Below are 16,279 nucleotides of genomic sequence, written 5' to 3' on the forward strand. Positions count from 1 at the left end.
GATGATACTATATGTGCTCTTCCCATAATGGTGGCAGGAAATGAGAAAACATAATTATAAATATAGTATCCTACCTTCATTTTTCCACAATATTTGGGATTGGAGAGGGTCTTGAAGGCAGCCTCTTTTGTCTGACTGACAAAACTGGGGTGTTCCTGCAGGGCCATGGCACAAATCTCACGTGACTTCACGGCCTGCTTATCACTTGTCTTGGCTGTTGGAATTAACAGGGCCACATGATTGGCTGTCTTTAGCAGTAGATGCATGAATGTGAACATGAGACTCTTGATCGATTCACCCGTCAGAGTTTTCTGTGCAAATAAATTCCAATGAATTGTTGAGATGAAGGTAAACAAGAGACATATTTGCAGCTAGAACAAACCTAGTTTTTAAAATACAATGATTATCCCAGTGTTTCAGCCAGGTCTGAGTATATGGAACAAATTTATACCCTTCATATGAAAAAGTGGGTCAATGGCATAACCAAAATGGGTTAGCTTCAAAATAAAATCAGATATCATTTGGACAGTCTATTTTATATAGTATCTGCATGAAAAAACCAAGCAAATATTATCTGCTAAGGATTATCCTGTTTGATAACTTGGAGCATATCCTAACAGTGCAGAAGAAATTCAATTCTACAATTTTATGCACCTTTTGAATTTATAGTCATCAGTGTTTGTGAAGGTTTCAGCTTTCAAGTGATTTCTTGAAGGTGTGATAATGTCTTTCTTCTTTGGTTCTGACACTTTGGTATTCTAGTCTTCAACAGAAGTTTCACTTTTTATGTGACTCTCATTTCAGTCTTTGTGGCTTTTACATTGCATCTGTGTTCATTTTCATAGCTTTTATGATTTGAACATGACACTAGCACATAAAAATCAGTTATCCATCATTCAATATCTACCTATTAGCAAAACTCTGCTGCCAAAGCAAATGATAAATGTTATTACATCATGGTCACATAATGAGAATGGAAGCACATGATTACAAAAATCACAATGACTAAAAAGTTGTTCTTTTAGTTAAAAATGTTGATTTAAAAATAGGACAAGAAGATATCGCAACATAAATTACTTGAATCTGTTTCATAATTTCTGAAATAACACTATTACAATTCAAATGCATGCCAAGCTTATTCTTATACTCTAAACCAAGAAATATTATAGGATACATGGAGTACATAGTTACTCCCTGATGATCTCGAGTTGTGCCATATATGGAATTAGGAGAACGGGCAAAAATAGATTGTCTGAGCATAGTGACCAATTCAACCAGTAAATAACGCTTAATGGATTTTCCTAATTTTCCTAAAAATATTGAGTGATACATGATTGTTTGATGCAACTTTTCTTCTTGCACCATTTCTAAGTTCATTAAATCTATTTTTTGCAAGACATAGTGCCTATTGTGTGCTAATCCCACAAGGGCATGTTCTAACTGAAACATCAGCACCCAGCTGCTATTTACTGAAATGTTTTCAGATTCATAGACTGACTAAATATTTTCAGGGCTACAATTTGTTTTTAATACCATTATAAATATATATTAGGAGAACCATATATCCATAAAAATTCCCACAGATTTTAGAGCCAGTGTTTTACTTTTTCTCAAAATGACAAACACCAACTTCAGAATCAAAGGGAGATAAATCAGATTGGTTGAAAGGATATGATGTAATGAAAATATTTCTGAAACATATCATGACTTTAAAATCTTTACTTGTACATTATAATATACAGCTACACAACCATGCACCATTTGTGTACCAAGCTGGTGTAATAAAAATAATTAAGAATGGCACGATATAATATTTAGCATCATGCTACCAGCAACAATCAATTCAATGGCAAGAGATCAGTCAATACGCAGCTCATTACTTCAAGTGAAATCAAAGCTACCATTCACTTAATCATAGAAACTGACCCCTTTCATTGTTTAAAAATAAAACCCACTAGCAATGGATCCACAATTTTAGTGTGTGTAAATACAAAAGTGTCCCATAAAGAATACATTAAAAATAGCAACAAAAATCTGTAATTTTAAACCATAGAAAAACCAACATTTCTACCCAAATTTAGATAGAATGACTTAAAACTGAGGGTTGATTATATTGGTGTATGATAAACTTTATAATGTGGGTGAACATTCATTTGAAAATAGTTAATATTGCCAGTTTGTATTAGACAGAATAGCTGCAACAACAAAAAAATGGGGACTGGTAGATAAATATATGTCTTGTACTCCTGACCTTGTGGCAGCACTTGTTCTGTGGGAGACAGCTATTACAGTCACAGGGATCATCCATGTGAAGGACCAGTTGCATGTCGGGGTGGCTTAGAATGGTTTTATAGATGCTTGTCTGAATTTGGCTCAGTTTGCAAAAAACAACATTGTCATCTGTTGGCAAAAAAAAGAATAAGGTGAAAAAACAAATAAAATCAAGCCTATCTGTAAAATAAATAATTGGCACTGATTTGATGAGTAATATAAAGTTTAGTCTATTCCGATTTAATAATTTAATCTTGGCTGATTACGGCTGAAATTTCTAAATACAGCGTGATAAATGCCCATACACATTATTAAGTAATGTTTCTACAGTGTTCGTTTTTACAAAAAAATTTATGAAATATTTCAGTTAATAATCAAGTTGATCAGTCTTCTAGTACATCAAAAACATGATGATTCATTAGAATATATTACAGTTAATTTTTGTTATAATTTTCATAGCGCTGTGCCATAATATACGATGATTTTGAAACAATAAAATCCATCATTTGAAATTACACCAAAGAAATAGGTTCATTTTAAAACATGATTTTAAATTAACTACCTTGCAAACAAGTTATAAATTGATTACAAAATCATTAGTCCCTGCTCTAGTGCCTTCCATACACATCAGCTTACAGGATGAAAGGCCATGCTTGGACATGCGGTGGGACTTGGGCTGCCTAAAATTGGGGGTACACTCCTTCACTATATCATAACTATCTGCAGCCATCACCCTATTTATCTGATTTGCTCAACTTTTGCGAAAACCATGGCCTGGATGTGAAAGGTTGTAGACTGATATCCCTAACAAAACTGGGGAATGTAATGAAAGGATAAATGACATTATTGTTCATACTTCAATATGTAGACTGGAGTTCTTTGGCTTCCACAGAAAGACCATAGTCTCTAACAGTCATTAAAATTGTGGTTTGGAGCAACAATGACATCCACCAAACTGGAACCCCATGAAAAATGGAGAATCACGGTTTGTAGATACAACTAAGTTCCTTGACAGTGTACCTTTCTGTGGGAGCTGGTCTGCTATAAGCTTCTTGGTCCGTCTTATCGTCATATTCTTCCGTATACAAGCCAGCTTTGCTTTCACTAAAATAAATTTTCAACAGCATATTTTAAAAGGTATGTCTCTGTGTTATCCCAAAATATCTGACCGGTCAGACTGTTTTAAAAATTAATATTTGGAGTAAAATATGTTTTTTTGGTAAAACTTAACTGAATTTAGAAGTGATATCAATACATCACAAATCCAGCCTGCACAAGCATATTTTTAGCAGCCATTGAGCCAAAAGTCATTTACCCATAGAGCCAAAAGTCATTTACCCATACAACCAAAACTCATTTACCCATACAGACAAAACTAAGGCAAGAATAGCCTCTCCTTGGACAGATGGATTGGAACCAAATCCTGTCCATACATCAGTTACTTCATGGGTGGATATGCACACTGTATCAGGTTTTGTAATTGCACTGGAGGCTGGGATGGTGTGCCTGTAATATCATTGCATAAGTTTGATAGAACATATTTGGAGAAGCCTTTGTATTGGCCTACAAAGTCATTTCTATGATAATGAAATGTGTCTGAGATTGTGGAACAGCATCCCTTAACTCATTGCCTTCAGAAATTCTTTCATTTTCAGTAGAACTGGGGTAAGTGAACACATTTTTGGAGTTACCGTTAGACAGATCTAAACACATCTGTTTATTAAAGGTTATCATGCAAATTGATGCTTAGGCCAATAAAAAATTGTGTCCTTTCAAGCTTTTATTCACAAGAATCTGAATATTCCTTTTTATTCTTGTGTTGATTATTAAGACTTTTCCAGAGGCTTATTTTCCATTTTGTCTAAAACATGCATTGCTTTCTGGACGCCATTAAAAGAAGTTCTATAATCAACAGTCTGATCATGCAGATGCTTCGCATCAACAAATAAAAGCAGTTTAAAGCATCTGGGGTGCTGCTGTCAAGTTAGTCTGGTTCCTTGACTAATTTCACTAATTCTAAGATGAAAAAACAGATCCAAATAAAACACGGCTGAACCAATTATCCGGATTTTTCGGCAATAATCATTTTTTCTGTAGTTTTTGCTATTATGCCTTAAGTCTGTATTTTAAGGGTAATTTTCGTAAGGTTTATGGCAAAATTGTAAGTGTTGGCAGGTCTACTTAGGTGAACAAAAGATGTTTTTCTGATTAGCTGTATCAGCCATGCATGTGCAGAAGGGGGAAAATTAGACTTCTTTTTTCAAATGATTTTTCATACTTTTTGAGGAGGGTATTGGACCCTCAATTTTAATTTCCTGGCCCTAGTTTACTCCTTAACAAGTAGACAGTTTACATTATTTATCATTTTTTCACAAGCACACCTTCTCTTTTTCAATAATAGCACCCATTTTAGTGTATCATAATGAGGCTTGCATTAAAGAGCTTGGAAATAGGGTACTGATTCCTGATAAGTAAACGTGGCTAGTTGGGTTAATGAGTTAAAAGTGATGGAGGCAAAATCTCTTCCAAAATAGAGCTTTGGGATTAAGGCTCTTACACAAATGATTTTCTGCTTCAAGGGTGTAATGAACAAAAATGCTGAAAAAATATCATTCAACTGGAAAAAATAAGTCACAGTGACCTACTTTTAATATGGTTGAGTTGCTCTTGTGGAGATGAATCTACACACAAAAAGTGATCAGTCGATATGTAATAGGCTCAAAAGTTCTAAGGGTGTAACAAACAAAAAGCTGAAAATACAAAAGTCACTAAAATGTGAAAATTAGATTACAGTGATCTTGTTTTGGTATGGTTGAATTACTTTCCAAAAGATGCATCCACATACAAAATCTGATCTTAAATGTAATTAGGTCAAAGATACAAAGTGTGTATCAAATGGTGAATACCAAAGGTCACCTGAATGTGAGAATGAGGTCACAGTGAGCTACTTTTAGTATGGCTGAGGTACTCTCTGTGAGATGCACTGACATACCAATCTTCATCATACTGCATCGAAGACAGTACGGGTCTAACTAAACACACAACTGAACCAATGGGAAAAACACTACAGTCTCTCTCAACTTCATTAGCTATGGCATGATCTGAACTGTGTGAAGCAGTGTCTCACCTATAACTGGCATGTGATTCTGTTTATAAATATCAGGGTACAAACCTAGTAAAATCCTAACAAGGTTGGCAGGTTGATTGAGTTAATGAACGTGATTTGTGTTGTCCTTCTAGGGAAAATGAAATATAAAACTTTATTTAAATTAAAGTTACGGAATAACAATACAAAATTTTGAAATCTGAACTAATGCTATAGTACATGTCTCAGAAAGTTTCACAAATATGGGGTCAGATCACATAATTAATACTGAAGATAATGCTGAAGCACTTGCTTGAGTTTTAAAACACAGAATTCTATTACATGTATATCTTAATTTGCAACTTCCAAATATATATATATATATATATATATATATATATATATATATATATATATATATATATAATTTTACTACACACAGTGGCACACCCACTCTTTTCAAGGGGAGAACGGATTCATCAATGTATCAATAATTTTGCCCATTTTGATATACACACTGATAATTAATGCGGAGAATCAATTAAAATTGATGCATACATTTGACAGGTTACTTTCAATCTTTAACGACTGTGAATAATTTTTAGCTGTTTACCTCTTATTCTTTATCTGTATCAATATTTATCATATCATAGGTTGCGTATCACAATATGATCCAATATGTGGCACATGCATATTATTTCACCCCTAGTCTTTTTATTATTAATATATGTCTACAGACATACTCTTTCTGGCTTCTGCTAGATCTCGCTTGCTGGCATCATGTCTCTGTCCCCTTTCTATGACAGTGGCATATTTAGCTTCAAACTCGGCAGCCATTCCCAGGCAACCAGGCTGGGCCCTGAAATTCATTATAAACGTATATCTTAAAGTAAAAAATAAGGGAATAAGATCGGATATACAAAGAGGGGAAAATAGTAGCCACATGTATGGTACCATGAGGCTGGCTGATTTGGTACCTTTAGTTCAACAAAAGTGGGAATCCATTATTTGCCAATCAATTGCTGGTGCTTGCGTAACACACAACAGTGTAGAACGTGGTTTCTTTGAATTACGATGGAGAGCAAATCGTTTTCACAAAATAGTTGCATGGATAAAGATTAACTTTTAATTTGTTGTGCTGGCTTTTTGCTTGTTTATTTAAGACTAATCTTTAGCTATTGTGCAGTTTGACCACAGCTGATCAGAATATGAAAATAGGGCATGTCCTTGGGGAAAAAGGGCATGTCACAGGGAGAAATGGCAAGTCTTTTTGCGAATTTTACGCATATTGGACATGGAAGATCGATCAATATTTATTGAAAACAAGGCTTTAAAAATGCACAAAAATCCTCCTGATTTTAGGTCCCAATTTTATATATATATATATTCAGTCTCTCTACTTGGCTTTTGAAAAGTTCATAGGTATGCCTTACACCCTGTTTTACAAAACTATGGTAATCGTGCTAATATTATGGAATAAAAGGCAATTACACATCAATGTACTGGTATAGTTACCGGTCAAAATTCCCTCTTATCACAAGCCAGTTTCAGGGTTTTAATGGTTAACTGGCCTGTACTGCTGTCGCAAAATGAAAGACAAATTTGGCAACTATCAACATAGAAGACACAGAAACATCATGCTTTTCACTGTGTGGAAAGTTATGTTTGTTCAGCTTAAAACACAAAACTAAAATTGATTGATGTTAATCAGTTGATCTATATGAGAATTTTAGCCTTTATTATTACCACTCTTTGTGAACATGTAAATTATGATGGTTATGTGCCTTGTATGCGTACCTTTTTAAAAATATTACCTCAATTTGTAGAATCGCTTATATCATTGAAAATGAGTAACTCATGAGTGCGTGATTCAACATAAATGAAATAGCTATTAAGGACTAGCTGAAATGTTATCTGGAAGAATGCAATTTGGTCAAAACAATGAATAAAGCAAAATCTGCATCTAATATGTTTGGGAATAAGTAAGAATTTAAGGGACGCTATGCACGCTTTGCACTGTGTAAGTACTATACATTATAGTTCAGTATGGCCTCCTTGATAAACTCAACTGGCCCGCGAAATACGAAGTCTGTACAACTAGATCTTAAACAGAAACCATGTGGTGTGACATGATGGTCATTTACCTCAATGCCTGTAATATTGGGTTTTCACCAAAGGAGGTGCTGTAAAAACCACCTCAAAATGGCTTAAGTTTATAATAGGCATCCAAACACCATTCCATGTGGATGGTACAAGTCATCCAAACACACTTGGATGAGAATCTGGTGGAGGTGTCCACTAGTGCTTCCATGAAAATGGGGTAGAGGCATCCAAAGGTGTTTACATCAGGTGAAGAGTTAAAGATTTATTTTTGCGTCATCAACCATTTTCACCATTAAGCTGCCAAAATCAATGTGGAATGCTTTGGCTACATTATAAAACATACCTTTCCACATGGAGCTCATCTCTTTCCCAAGTCATAAATCTAATCCTGAATGTCTTTTGTAATATACATGCAGGACGACATGTGCACATGCTACACCAAAGCGAGTAACAGCATTGCATCAGCAGAACAGAGTAATGCAAATGGGGGAAGGGGTTATCTCAAGAATACAAACAAATTATCTATATACAAAGTTGAACAGGAAGTCAATGTTCTATAATTCACGTTCTTTTATTTTCATCTCACATTCATAGGTAGAAACATGTTTAAAACAGTGACTTTGCACGTACAGTAAAAATGTTTATTGCTGAATAATTGGCTCGAAATGATCCCCATGTAATATTCCCAATACCCTTGCCAGAATTTTCCAGACAGCTATTTTATACAGTATGCTTTCAAAACTTATTTCTATATTACTGACATTACTTGCTTTGCTATTGCTCAGTCTTAACAGAGAATTATCCAGATGTGTGTCTTCGAGACATCTATGCAGTTTCCAAAATATCTCTTGACTGGACAAAGTGTTGATCAAGATTTGCATATGCTCAAGTGACATACAGCAATCGTATATTAACTGATTCATGAGTTCCTCATTTCCTAAACTCTGGTATGTTCGATCTTCAATTTAAACTCATAATCAGTTGAATTAACGTTTTTCATCGGACTATTTTTTTGCAATTAATCTTCTTTAAAGCAGCAATTGAAAATTCCTGAGTTTCATTTCCCTGACTTTTTAGCAATTCTGACAAAAAGCACAGGTGTTTTCTCAGGTGGGAAAAAATCTGTTCTTATTCCTGATTTTTTCACCCCATTTTTCAAGTAGCTTGAAATTTGAAACGACACAGAAATGAGTTCAACCAAAATCGAAACTATCATTAATAAGTGGACAGATTCACTAAAAGTGACCAATTCTTGACAAAATCAAATAAAGAGCCATCCAATTAGTACATATGCACAGAGGGGGGGTTAACCCAAATGCATATGCTTGCGTATGGGGGAAGTCAACTGATAATGTATGTACCTGGATAATAATTTGTCTAATACCTAACCTGTTCAACTAAGTTCAGTCAGCATTTGAATTTTAGCAGACACTAGACAAACTTTTTAAAGTTGCACAGCTTCTTTCTTTGATGCAGCCAGACATTAAACATCGGTGGACTATCTGTTTTATGAAACACGTTAATAGTATTAAACCTTCATCATTTCTGTGTGAATTAATTATAGGAAGTTATATAGAATTGGGTGGGGCATCAAGTGTATGTATGCAGGTGGGGGGGGTGTTAAAAAAGTACTCATGTGTGTAGGGGGGGGGAGGGAGGGAGGGGTCAAGCTTTGCCAGATTTTTGCATACATACTAAATGGATGGCCCCTAACCAAAACAGCACTACCATTTATGAAATTATTTATCTGTGTATGATCTCAACTGAAAAGTATTCAAATTGGCTCAACATTTTCTTAAATAAACAGGGCAATTTCTTCATTTACTTGATATGTGTGCAAACAATTCCTTGAAGTAAATATTATGAATTCACCATTTTTCATAGGATACCTATTTTTATAGGTTTTGTGGTTGCTACAAAACCAAAACTTTAAAATCTTAACAAACACTGATACATTGTTAAGCAATAGCGTCTCCTTCCAAATTCATAAATTCAAAAAGAGATGAAAATGTCTTTTTTGAATAACCATTAAACTTAGTACCAATGAAAATAAAGGATTCACTGTATTCTAATGTACTGGTTATGTACACTTTTGTTCTTCTGTCTGTCTGTCTCTCTTCACATAGTATGGCAGTACACAAGGGGAAAACTTGTTTACCAAACCATTTTGCTTGCAAATTATGTCAATAAAAAATATAAAAACTAGAGAGATAGACAGAATCCCTCACCAATCCATGAGGCACCATAACTCTGTCAGGTTGTTTTGTAGAGCTGTTCCAGTCAAGCCATATCTTTTCCTGGTGTTAATTGCTCTAAGTGCCTGAGTAGTCTGAGCCTTCAGGCCCTGCAACAACAAAAAATTCAAAGGCTGAAACAAGAATTTCACAGAATGCTACATCTCACCTGCTCTGCCTTGACATAATAAAACAACAAAACTATTCATGACTTTATCTACTGTAGCATCAGTGATACAGAGAAAATGCTAAAACTGTGACACAAGACTTTTGTTACATTTAGGCTCTTACAAAATGTAACAAGAAAAGAGTGAAGACAACAAGCTTTGTAAAATTTAACAAATAATTTATTTCCCTAGAAAAACAAGGTAATAATGAGAAAAAGAACTTATGGTTCTATGGATCGAATCCAAAAATAATCCAAGAATAATCCAAGAATTAAAAAATTGAAGTCCTAGTAATAAAAAGTCCTAATGAAACTGAGTTTGAATCCCGTTGAAATCCAAAATGGAAGGCGATGGTGTATTCTGTGGTCAGCATCATACTGATGTGTCAACAGTTCTTTGTTGAATCACAGAAAATATTATTCCAGTGTTTGAATTCTACGTAAATTTTGATAACTGTCCTTGTCCAAGAATTAATTTAGAGCACAAGTATTTCCAGGCAAAAATAATCTCTGAGAATCTAAAAAATTTGAGGAAAAATTAAAAATTCATCTCAAACTGGTCACAACAAAACACCTTTAAGTGTCAATGGTTTAAAGCCCAACTGCCCAAATTCTCTATAGAAAACAGTCATACACTAATTTAATACAGTCATACACTAATTTAAGACATAAAACAGATTCCCGTGTGAAGGTCACATGATCACCATTCTAGAACAACATAGAAGCTTTTTATGTGCTTAACATCACATACTCCCAGTATGGCCTTGACTAAAACCAATGATTTTTACTCTAGGAAAGAATATTAAAAAAATTTAAATGTTGTTTATAAGAACCCTATACCGGTTCTAAATCAAGGTCAGGAACTAGGTCAACATTAGATACAATGTCTCTATAAAGTTGTTTTTGTCAAAACTTAAAAAAACTCTGAAGTCTGTTTTAGACAACTTTACAGTAGCATGTAATGGAATTTAAAAAAATTAAAACTAACAAACAAACAATTAAATTAAATCAAATATAAACTAAATCAAATATACATAACACTTTAGTCAACAGAGAAACAGGTCCCTCACAAAAGAATCGTTGAAAGTGTTGTGCATCAAAACACTGGAGGACTGGTATCCCTAAAGACCTCAAGTTGGCTGCTGCTACCCCTATCATCCTAGAAAAACTGACTGAGCCAGTAGTCTCAATCTTCAAGCATTCTTCCTTAAAAAAGCTTTTTATGGCAGAAAGGTCAATTATGGGCTGAAACTTTCTGCCCTATTTTGACACCAGAAAAAGCCAAAAATAGAAACCCAGTGATTGGTCATATTCCACACTCTTGACTGCAACTTTCTGCAGATGTGTGTGTCCCTCTTCCCTTAAATGACCCCATTTTGACTGGCAAAAGAAGATGAAGGTAGTAACCATTCTTTAAGGTGGAATGGACCCACACATTGTCTATGATGCCTGACCACACCCATGAAAAATGGACAAGATAAGCTCCTACCAGGACACTGAGAAGAGGGAGATACCAGGAGTGGGTGGAACTCCATAGGGCTGACCTCCTCCCTCCTTGGGAATGGGGGATAAGTTTGAAGACTCTTCCCTTGGCCCTTCCAACCACTTTGTTTAGTGAAGGCCAGCCAAGAGGGCACTTTGAAATTAGGATGTCTGTGAGTCTGTTGGGCTGCACTTAATTGAAAAATGTGGGAGATTGTCCTTAAGGACAGTTAGGAAAGGTGTGTTTCCTGGACTGTTTTGAGATGTAAGGAGTTACTGCTAGGAATCAGTGATGTTGGTCCCTCAAATCCTGTGATGCAGAGCTGCAAACCCTCCAGACTCACAGTTACTGAAAACTGGGATAAAAATTAGTGAATTTTGAACACAATTAGTGAAAAATTATATTATGACACTAACTCCATCCACTTTGATGATCAGTACTGCATTATATGAAAATCCGAAAATAAAACATATATTATTTACACTGATTATATGTACTACTTTATTTGCAGCCAAATTTACTGATATACACAAACTTCACACTATTTGTCATGATATGATGCTGTGGCAGACTTGAACTTCCTCAACTAGGCTATGGTAAATTTGTTTTCAAAACAGTTCAGGCTTCTTGCCCGCTGATTAATCTTGGTGAGTAAAATTGTTGCAAATTTTCAGCACCTAAGGAGGCACTAAAGTTTGTCTTATTTTTCCTCACAATAGGAAATAATCTTCCACTGTCACTTTTGCTGATCTCCAACTGAGAAAGACAGGCTATGTTCAACAAGAAAGCTCACAAACAAAGATTCAGCACTGGTAGCATGCAGGACTTGAGTAGGTGGTTTAAAATACTCCAAAACTGAAATCTGCTGGAGATGCTATGGGAGTGTGCTTTTTCACATCATCTCTGCCACCATGCCGGATGCTAAAATTTGTGGCACATTGTGTGCAAAAGGCATGAGGTATATCGGTATTTTTGGCTGAATGCATGGCCAATTTTTTGATATTCCAAACTAAACTTCACTCTTTGTGTAATACATTTCTTTTTCCTTGGTGGTGAAGACATTTTCAAAATGTGATACCGAATGGTAATACAAATCAGTGTTGGCTGTGCATGTGCAGAGAAAAATTCAGGTTAGCCCCAGTTTCAAAAGCATTTGTAAAACTACTCTATTACATATAGATTAAAATACACTAAAATTCTTGCTACTGGGCCAACTGTACCAATCAGCTATAGTTCTACTAATATTGTGACCAGCAGTACCGGACAGTTTCGGCAACTGCTTGTATCATGTCTAGCACTTAAAATAAATGAGAATTGGTGAATTCATGATTTGTTTGCATGTGGCATGAATCCATGAATCGCTGTAGAAAGTCATTAAATTCATGCCAAAATCATGAGGGTTGGCAGCTATGGTGATGCTACAGAGAAGATATGCCTCTGAAGAGTATCTCTGCCTCAAGAGCAGCAGACCTAAGATGACTCTGATGTGATCCAGCAAGAACTTCATCTCCAAAGCAGCAACTCTGCAGAAACAAAGAATTATGCAGACACTGCCATGGACATAGAAAGGGCTAGCCTCAACATATTTGCTTCCACTTCCACCAGATGCTAATAAGATGCTGAAGACAACTATTCCTCCTTCAAAACACAGATGGTTACTGAAGAGGTAGATATGCAAGGTGATGGTGGTGAGAGTTTGGGCTTTTAGCTTCACTGCCTCTGAGATGTTAACCAGTATGCAACGCCAGGTCCCCACCCATATCACCACTTGTGTCACCTCACTGTTGGTAGGGGGAATATAAGCTGATGAGTCAGTCTTGTAGCTGGATGTAGAAACCAGTGGTCAAAATGTAGAAGAGGGAACAGACCACCCATTCTGCTGGTTTGGTGAATGTGAACAGGTCAAAATGTACCCAAACCAAAACATACTCAACTCAAAACAGACCCAGATGGAAACGTACCAAAGTAAAAATGTACTCAAGTTAAAATGTACCAAAAATTAAATCATGACATACACTTGCTTTAAATAATGACATAATTTTAGTGTACAGTGGTCCCCTTCTTATATGGCCACCCCTTCTGCACTGGGAAAGTGGCCTTATAAGATGGGTGGTGTTCTCAGAGGGGGACTAAATCTTTGGTGAAAAGTATATATAATGTATGTAGTAAGAAAGCTATGTACTTCAAAGCATTCATTATATCTTCATTTAATATCTTCGTGTAAAAGTAACATTAATTATTAAAAGGTTCTTCTTTTTATAATAGATTTATTTCTTCTGAATATACATTAATAGTTCTTATTCTTGGCATAAACATGATATGCGAGCTGGTATTGTTGTCAAGCACATTGCAAAACCATTCAAAAACATCATTTAAATCTTGGTACATACATAATTCTTTTTTCATTTGCTCCATTCTCCCACTGTTGCTAAATAACCTCCTTATCAGTTACGATGTTGTTTATTCGAGTCTTTTCAACATAAAATTGTTTTGAGTCTTTTCAACATAAAATTGTTTTGAGTCTTTTCTACATAAAATTGTTGGGCAAGTCTCCCCTCCCCACCTCACCAGGAGCCGTCAAGCAGAATAACCGACTTTCTTCAAAAATAATACATATCCCTTTATGTAATGACATGTTAATATTTGGTAATGATTTATTTGGATGTTGCTAACAGTATGTGATTGAATTATGCAGATGAAACTTTTGTTGAGTGGACAAAATGCCTTCTTCGTAAAGGAAGTGATAAATGTTTTGTCACGTGATTTTTCGGTCTTTGTCTGGTACTCTGTTTTTGTTCAAGTACAAGGTTAATTTCTGTGTGTGTGTCAATGCACAAAATCTATTTTTAGCCTAAGCTAACCCTGTTATGATCTTGACAATTATGTCTGGTTGTAATCCTCAAAGAGAAGAACTCGACAGATGTATAAAGCCCAAAACTCTATCAAAACATTGTTGAGCCCATTTCCTGTAAATGTCAGGTTTTATAGATAATGATATAACATTAATCTTACTGTTAAATGTGCTTTAGTCAATACTCCTTTCAGTAATGGAAACTTGACATTGGGAGACAGGTATCGATGATAGAGATAATCTGATTACTTACCTTATGTCACGATATGAATTAATTAATGGTTCTGGACACATTTGAAAAAATAAAGTGGCCGCTCATGAGGGGAATATTTTCCATTTTTGTACTAATATGCTGGCAGCTGGTCACATTAAAGGGGTGGCCATTCTCGAGAGGTACTTTTGAATACAAACTCGTTGGTGCCAAGAGATTCTGGCCATAAGAAGTGAGTGGCTGCTGGTCAGGGGGTTCGTTCAAGAGGGAGACTACTGTACTGTGTATCACATGACAGTGACCGGTCTGATGAGCAACAGAAATCGGCAGACCACAATGGAACTATCTTATGATCTAGCTCCAACGCACATTAAGAAATACATTGTTAAGTTAAGAAGTATCATTTGAATATATTTATGTTCTCTGATTACACATTTAATCTTACGTGACTGATCTGGTGTTGGAAACAGATGTTCAGTATGTATTTCCATATCCCACTCCTTATTATATACCCAACTGTAACTAGTCTGCATTTCCTTATCATAAACCCAGACTAGAACTATTTTGTTGTTTTCACTGATGTCAATATTTTGTTATTCTTAGATGTGCCAAATCAAACATTTATAAATCCTTATTTTTTGTAGTAAAGTCCACTTACACAAAGTAGAATTACAAGATTTTGAAAATCTGAGAGAGCGGGATATATAACAAATACAAAACTCCATTAATGTTTTGTTCTGTGTCAGGTGAGATAACTTGTTTAATAAGACATACAAGTCTCAGCCTGACAGCATCAATGTATCGATATGCCATATCAAAAACAATCTTACCACTAACCCAGAACATAACAAGTACGTAGTTTTGTGTACTTACCTAACGACGTTGTTCTGAGCATCCATATTCACCATGTGTAAGTTTATTAGGAATGCCACTAACTAGGATTAGGATAACCATAAATCCCTTAAGCAATGTGCTAGACATGTAAAACTATTAATGTGCATCATTACAAATACAAAGAAAATTTTTGTAACTGGCTGCACATATTTTAAAAAATAAGACAGTAGATAGCAACATCATATTCATTAATACATACATTTCAAGAATTTTATACCAAAATGAATATGTTTTTGCAAGAGCCTCAGTCTGTTAAAGTTGAAGTTATAAATAATAACACCGCTCTGGTGGCCTAGTGGTTACAGCACCTGGCTTGGATGTGGGAGGTCACGGGTTCAAACCCTGACCAAGTCATAACAAAGACTTACAAAAATGGTACAAGCAGCTGCCTTGCTAGGTACTCAGCACTAAGAGGTTAGTGTTAGGACTGGTTGGCCTGGTGTTAGGATAATTTGACTGGGTGGGACATGATACTTCATGTCTGCAACATGATTCCCCAGTGCTAGACATCACTATAAACTGCCACACTGCAGACATTATAGCGATATGACTAGAAAATTGTTAAAACTGTGTTAAAAATCCAAATTACACACACACACACACACACATAAGTAAGGAAAGAACCGTTTTGTAACATTTTATCATACAATTACTACAGTCAGTTAACAGAGGTTGGATGAAGTCAAGTAGACTGTATCATATTTACATGACATTCTTTTTCATTTTAAGAGAAATAATTACTGCAGAGAGTGAGGTAGAGTGTAATGAATAGGTACTTATGAAAATGAATACAATCCTAAACATAGGAGTGAGGTATAGTGTAGTGAATAGGTACTTATGAAAATGAATACAATCTTAAACATAGGAGTGAGGTATAGTGTAGTGAATAGGTACTTAGGAAAATGAATACAATCCTAAACATAGGAGTGAGGTATAGTGTAGTGAATATGTACTTAGGAAAATGAATACAATCCTAAACAT

At 35.3% G+C, this 16,279-nt stretch overlaps 1 protein-coding gene across 2 annotated transcripts in view; it reads right to left on the bottom strand.

Annotated features, from left to right (window-relative positions):
- The window catches only part of LOC149806774 (uncharacterized), a 141,047-nt gene that overhangs the window by 72,646 nt on the left and 52,122 nt on the right, over window positions 1-16,279 (bottom strand). For both annotated transcript variants that reach the window (XM_089957360.1, XM_089957351.1), the window contains 5 exons: window positions 9,688-9,803; window positions 6,100-6,215; window positions 3,292-3,375; window positions 2,252-2,400; window positions 75-311 (listed from right to left, as the gene is read on the bottom strand). In XM_089957360.1, the coding sequence (XP_089813486.1) occupies window positions 75-311; window positions 2,252-2,400; window positions 3,292-3,375; window positions 6,100-6,215; window positions 9,688-9,803 (702 nt within the window). The remainder of the gene's footprint in view (window positions 1-74; window positions 312-2,251; window positions 2,401-3,291; window positions 3,376-6,099; window positions 6,216-9,687; window positions 9,804-16,279) is intronic.

This window comes from Sinohyriopsis cumingii, chromosome 1 (genome assembly GCF_028554795.1).
Source record: "Sinohyriopsis cumingii isolate HCF-2022 chromosome 1, ASM2855479v2, whole genome shotgun sequence".
Taxonomy (NCBI): Eukaryota; Metazoa; Mollusca; class Bivalvia; order Unionida; family Unionidae; genus Sinohyriopsis; species Sinohyriopsis cumingii.